The 7,060-nt window shown below is 38.9% G+C and overlaps 1 protein-coding gene across 1 annotated transcript in view; it reads right to left on the bottom strand.

Moving 5' to 3' along the window:
* The window catches only part of pygb (phosphorylase, glycogen; brain), a 20,015-nt gene that overhangs the window by 7,562 nt on the left and 5,393 nt on the right, over positions 1-7,060 (bottom strand). Inside the window, exons 7-13 of the mRNA XM_083923191.1 lie at positions 6,819-6,901; positions 5,784-5,927; positions 4,744-4,836; positions 4,489-4,635; positions 2,996-3,159; positions 1,788-1,902; positions 403-504 (exon numbers count right to left, since the gene is read on the bottom strand). Of these exons, the coding sequence (XP_083779317.1) occupies positions 403-504; positions 1,788-1,902; positions 2,996-3,159; positions 4,489-4,635; positions 4,744-4,836; positions 5,784-5,927; positions 6,819-6,901 (848 nt within the window). The remainder of the gene's footprint in view (positions 1-402; positions 505-1,787; positions 1,903-2,995; positions 3,160-4,488; positions 4,636-4,743; positions 4,837-5,783; positions 5,928-6,818; positions 6,902-7,060) is intronic.

Raw genomic sequence — 7,060 nt, 5'->3', positions numbered from 1 at the left:
GGACGGAGACGGGTCAGAGGGACATAGACGGGTCAGAGGGACGGACACGGGTCAGAGGGACGGAGACGGGTCAGAGAGACGGAGACGGGTCAGAGAGACGGGTCAGAGGGACGGAGACGGGTCAGAGAGACAGAGACGGGTCAGAGGGACAGAGACGGGTCAGAGAGACAGAGATGGGTCAGAGGGACGGAGACGGGTCAGAGGGATAGAGACGGGTCAGAGGGACGGAGACGGGTCAGAGACGGGTCAGAGGGACAGAGACGGGTCAGAGGGACGGAGACGGGTCAGAGGGACGGAGACGGGTCAGAGACGGGTCAGAGGGACAGAGACGGGTCAGAGGGACGGAGACGGGTCAGAGACGGGTCAGAGGGACAGCGACGGGTCAGAGGGACGTCTCGGTACCTGTTTGACTTTGGCCACGTCTCTAATAAAAGCTTCATCGTCGACAAACTGGAGGATTTTCTTCAGCTGGTGGAGATCAGTGAGGAAGCCTTCTCCGATCCTCTGCAGGAGCAATCAGTGCAATCATCAATTATTACTATTACTATTATTATTATTATTATTATCATTATTATTATATGACTACTCTGCTCATATATTCATTGTTTCAGAGGTTTTATTGTCGCCAGATGTCAAAAACTAGTGCCGTTTCTAACTCAGAGCTGACGATATCTCGAGAACCGTTCATCCGATCAACTCCACACTCGTCACTGCGCTCCTTTGGATCCTGAACAACACTCCTGCCAAGTGTGAAGTCGACCGGACGAACGCTTCCTTAGATACGTGGAGGACAGTCAGACATACCAACAGACAGAAAATGCGTCCTTTATAGTTAGATGCTGCTGCCACAGCGCCACCTATTGGCCAAAGGGCACCAAATTCTACACTGCACACCATTGGTTAAACCATGTTTATTGTGATTTTAAACACCTTTATTGTGATTTTAAACACCTTTATTGTGATTTTAAACACCTTTATTGTGATTTTAAACACCTTTATTGTGATTTTAAACACCTTTATTGTGATTTTAAACACCTTTATTGTGATTTTAAACACCTTTATTGTGATTTTAAACACCTTTATTGCGATTTAAAACATGTTTATTGTGATTTAAAACATGTTTATTGTGATTTAAAACATGTTTATTGTGATTTATTGTGATTTAAAACATGTTTATTGTGATTTATTGTGATTTAAAACACATTTATTGTGATTTAAAACATGTTTATTGTGATTTAAAACATGTTTATTGTGATTTATTGTGATTTAAAACATGTTTATTGTGATTTAAAACATGTTTATTGTGATTTAAAACATGTTTATTGTGATTTATTGTGATTTAAAACATGTTTATTGTGATTTATTGTGATTTAAAACACATTTATTGTGATTTAAAACATGTTTATTGTGATTTAAAACATGTTTATTGTGATTTATTGTGATTTAAAACATGTTTATTGTGATGTATTTTGATTTAAAACATGTTTATTGTGATTTAAAACATGTTTATTGTGATTTATTGTGATTTAAAACATGTTTATTGTGATTTAAAACATGTTTATTGTGATTTATTGTGATTTAAAACATGTTTATTGTGATGTATTTTGATTTAAAACATGTTTATTGTGATTTAAAACATGTTTATTGTGATTTAAAACACATTTATTGTCATTTAAAACACATTTACTGTGATTTGAAACATGTTTATCCTGATTTGAAACGTGATTATTGTGATTTATAGATTAGATTATAGATTATTAGATTATACGTCTCAGGTGTGTTGGTACCTCGGCGATGATGTCGGCCAGGCCGGGGTTACACAGCAGCAGCCAGCGGCGAGGAGTGATGCCGTTGGTTTTATTCTGAAACTTCTCCGAGTCCACTTCATAGAAGTCTTTAAACCTGCAGAGAAAACACATTAAAATTAAACAAATCTGCTGTAAATATAAACAATTATCATTATTTATTTACATTTATCTGTAAAGACTCTTAAATCTCATTTTTCTTTCATTATACATTAAATCTGCAGCAGTCGGAGAAAACTCAGGTGTTTTATTTCAGTAAAATTAATAATTTAAGTATAAAAATACTCTAATATTTCTATTTTTATTATTATTATGTACAGTGTGTATATGTGAATAAGTACATGTGTGTGTGTATTCATTTATTTATTTGACTTATTTTTGTACTTTATTTATGTTTGCATGTGTGTAAGTACAAAAGAGCATGTTTGAGTATAATAATAAATATTAATAATAATACATTTTATTCTATTGCAATATAAGTGTATATATATATTTTTAAAATATTTATTTACTTATGGTAATTCCATTTTTATTTATTTTATAAATATTTTTGTCATCTGTAAGTGTACGGTTATTACTTTCATCTGGCAACGTCATAAATGTATCAATACATAATAATAATAATAATAATATAAAAATAATAATAAAGATAATACAAAATAAAATAAAAAATAATAACAATAAAATAATAATATAAAAAATAATAATACTAAAAATAATAATAATAAATAAAATAATAATAAAGATAATACAAAATAAAATAAAAAATAACAATAAAATAATAAAAATTAAAAAAAATTATAATAAAACTATAGAGAATAATATTAATACAAAATACACCATAAAAAGTCCTGCATTCAAAATCTTTAGAATCAAATAAAGTAAAAAGTATAAATATTTATTAAGCAGAATAATAATAATAATAATAATATATATATATATAATGTATAACGTGTATAATGTATATTATATAAACAGAATATTATTGTAATAATAATAAAAATATAATGTAACATTTCTGCTTCACTGATTATTTTCTTATAAAATGAAACATTAACGTTTAATAACTACTTTTATTTTATATATTTATATATTTATAAACGCGTCGTGTCTTTAAAGTCTGCACGTTACTCTGCACGTTACTCTGCACGTTACTCTGCACGTTACTCTGCACGTTACTCTGCACGCACACGCGGTTCCTCACGATGTCCGAGTGGATGCGAGCGACCCCGTTGACGGCGTGGGACCCGACCACGCACAGGTGGGCCATGTTGATCCTCTTAGGCTCGCCCTCCTCGATCAGAGACATGCGCCGCAGACGCTCCGTGTCCCCGGGGAACAAGGCCGCCACCCTCTGCAGGAAGGACACGCTGCCACATGTGTAGAGTCCAGTAGAGTCCGGTAGAGTCCAGTAGAGTCCAGTAGAGTCCAGCAGAGTTTATTAGAGTCCAATAGAGTTCAGTAGAGTCCAGCAGAGTTTATTAGAGTCCAATAGAGTTCAGTAGAGTCCAGTAGAGTCCGGTAGAGTCCAGCAGAGTCCAGCAGAGTTTATTAGAGTCCAGCAGAGTCCAGTAGAGTCCAGTAGAGTCCAGCAGAGTTTATTAGAGTCCAATAGAGTTCAGTAGAGTCCAGTAGAGTCCGGTAGAGTCCAGCAGAGTCCAGTAGAGTCCAGTAGAGTTTATCAGAGTCCAGTAGAGTCCAGCAGAGTTTATTAGAGTCCAATAGAGTTCAGTAGAGTCCAGTAGAGTCCGGTAGAGTCCAGCAGAGTCCAGTAGAGTTTATTAGAGTCCAGTAGAGTCCAGTAGAGTCCAGCAGAGTTTATTAGAGTCCAATAGAGTTCAGTAGAGTCCAGTAGAGTCCGGTAGAGTCCAGTAGAGTCCAGCAGAGTCCAGTAGAGTTTAATAGAGTTTATTAGAGTCCAGTAGAGTTTATCAGAGTCCAGTAGAGTCCAGTAGAGTTTAATAGAGTCCAGTAGAGTCCAGTAGAGTTTATCAGAGTCCGGTAGAGTCCAGTAGAGTCCAGTAGAGTCCAGTAGAGTTTATCAGAGTCCAGCAGAGTCCAGTAGAGTCCAGTAGAGTCCAGCAGAGTCCAGTAGAGTCCAGTAGAGTTTATCAGAGTCCAGCAGAGTCCAGTAGAGTCCAGTAGAGTCCAGTAGAGTCCAGCAGAGTCCAGTAGAGTCCAGTAGAGTCCAGTAAAGCCCAGCAGAGTCCAGCAGAGTCCAGTAGAGTCCAGTAGAGTCCAGTAAAGTCCAGTAAAGCCCAGCAGAGTCCAGTAGAGTCCAGTAGAGTCCAGTAGAGTTCAGTAAAGTCCAGCAGAGTCCAGTAGAGTTCCGTAGAGTCCAGTAGAGTCCAGTAGAGTCCAGCAGAGCCCAGTAGAGTCCAGTAGAGTCCAGTAGAGTCCAGTAAAGTCCAGTAGAGTCCAGCAGAGCCCAGTAGAGTCCAGTAGAGTCCAGCAGAGTCCAGTAGAGTTCAGTAAAGTCCAGCAGAGTCCAGTAGAGCCCAGTAGAGTCCAGTAGAGTCCAGCAGAGTCCAGTAGAGTTCAGTAAAGTCCAGTAGAGTCCAGCAGAGCCCAGTAGAGTCCAGTAGAGTCCAGCAGAGTCCAGTAGAGTCCAGTAGAGTTCAGTAAAGTCCAGCAGAGTCCAGTAGAGTCCAGTAGAGTCCAGTAGAGTCCAGTAGAGTCTTACCTCCAGGTGTCTCCGGTTGATTTCGTAGATGATCATCAGGTGTCGAGGCAGCAGCTGTTCAAACAGGAAGACGGGCCAGCGCTCCAACGCCTCGGGCAGAACCGTGTGGTTAGTGTACGCACAGGTACGAGAGGTGATGTCCCACGCCTGCACACACACACACACACACACGGACACACACACACACACACTCAGATTAAACATCCATAATCTGAGATGCACAGGACTCAGCTGGTCTCCGGCCGTCACTCAGACCTTGTCCCAGTCCAGCCTCTCCACGTCCACCAGGATCCTCATCAGTTCGGGGATGGCCAGAGCCGGGTGGGTGTCGTTCAGCTGGATCGCCACCTGACGGGACAGGAAGTACACCAGTTACCACCACAGAAGAAGAAGAAACATCAGGTGTGTCCTTGTGAAAATTTGATTAATTTTCAGATTTCTTTGTTCATTTATTTTGCATTTACATTTATTTTGCTATATATTTTTATGCCTTTCATATAAATTACTCTAAAATAATAAATTCATTTAAATAAATTATTATTAATATACTTTATATTATTTAGTTATTACTTTATTTTACTATTTTTTTTTAATATATTTTCTAATTTATTTTGATTTGTAACCTCATATTTCTTTGTCCATTGATTTTGTATTTATATATTTTAAAATATATATTTATTTATTGCATATAAATAACTCTAAAATAATAAAGTGACTTTATTTTTTTATATACTTTATATTACTATATTATTTAATTATTACTTTATCATTACTTTATTTTATTATATTTGTTTTTTATATTTTCTAATTTATTTTAATATGTAATTTATTTATTTGTACCCTCATATTTCTTTCTTCATTGATTTTGTATTTATATATATTTATATATATTATTATTATATATTATTTATTGCATATAAATTACTCTAAAATAATACATTAATAATATATTATTATTAAAATACTAAAATACTATATATTTATACATTATCTAATTATTACTTTATTTTACTATATTTGTTTTATATATTTTTTTATTGATTTTAATACCTAATTTATCTATTTGTACCCCTTTAATTTTCCTTATTTCTTATCTACTGCTTTTGAATATATAAAAATATATATAAATAAATTTACATAAATAATGAATAAATACATTAGAAAATAAACTGAAATGCTGATTAATGTTATTTTATTGTTGATTATTTGTGTTTATATTGTCAATTGTCTCCTGCGACACAGAGGAGTCAGATAAAAAGTATAAAGTGACATAAAATAGAAATGTTTCTTCTCACCTTGTCGGGAAACGTGTCGAAGGACGTCCTCACCGGGTCTCTGCAGCCGAACTTGGAGGACTTGAACCTGCGGATGATGTCCTGCAGCGTGGCGGCGACCACGAAGTACTCCTGCTTCAGACGCAGCTCCTTCCCCTCAAAGAACTACAGACACACACTTTTCATACATTTAGGGTTAGGGTTAGAAGAGAGGGAGGAGGAAGAGGAGGAGGAGAGGAGGAGGAGGAGGAGGAGGAGGAAGAGGAGGAGGAAGAGGAGGAGGAAGAGGAGGAGGAGGAGGAGGAGGAGAGGAAGAGGAGGAGAGGAAGAAGAGGAGGAAGAGAGGAGGAAGAGGAGGAGGAGAGGAAGAGGAGGAGGAGAGGAAGAGGAAGAGGAAAAGGAGGAGGATGGGGAAGAAGAGGAGGAGGAGGAGGAGAGGAAGAGGAGGAGAGGAGGAGGAAGAGGAGGAGAGGAGGAGGAAGAGGAAGAGAGGGCGAAGAGGAGGAGGAGAGGAAGAGGAAGAGGAAAAGGAGGAGGATGGGGAAGAAGATGAGGAGGAGGAGGAGGAGAGGAAGAGGAGGAGAGGAGGAGGAAGAGGAAGAAGAGGAGGAGGAGGAGAGGGAAGAAGATGAGGAGGAGGAGGAGGAGAGGAAGAGGAGGAGAGGAGGAGGAAGAGGAAGAAGAGGAGGAGGAGAGGAAGAGGAGGAGGAAGAAGAGGAGGAGGAGAGGAAGAGGAGGAGAGGAGGAGGAAGAGGAAGAGGAGGAGGAGAGGGAAGAAGATGAGGAGGAGGAGGAGGAGAGGAAGAGGAGGAGAGGAGGAGGAAGAGGAAGAAGAGGAGGAGGAGAGGAAGAGGAGGAGGACAATAGGAAGAAGAGGAGGAGAGGAAGAGGAGGAGAGGAGGAGGAAGAGGAAGAAGAGGAGGAGGAGAGGAAGAGGAGGAGGAGGAGAGGAAGAGGAGGAGGACAATAGGAAGAAGAGGAGGAGGAGGAAGTGGAGGAGAAGGAGGAGGAAGAGGAGGAGGAAGAGGAGGAGGAGGAGGAGGAGCCTGGACTCACGTTGTCGTTGGGGTACAGGACTCTGGAGATGTTCTCAGCCAGGTTTCTGTCCAGAACCGCTTCAATGTAACCTCCAACATTAACTGTGACGCACAAACACACACGATAACACAACAGGACACACAAACACACACAAACACACACAATAACACAACAGGACACACAAACACACACAAACACACACAATAACACAACAGGACACACAACAGGACGCACAAACACACACAAACACACACGATAAC

Source organism: Echiichthys vipera (assembly GCF_963691815.1).
Source record: "Echiichthys vipera genome assembly, chromosome: 11".
In the NCBI taxonomy this organism is placed as follows: Eukaryota; Metazoa; Chordata; class Actinopteri; order Perciformes; family Trachinidae; genus Echiichthys; species Echiichthys vipera.
Note: the sequence above shows the minus strand (reverse complement) of the source record. Positions and strands in the feature narration are given on the sequence as shown.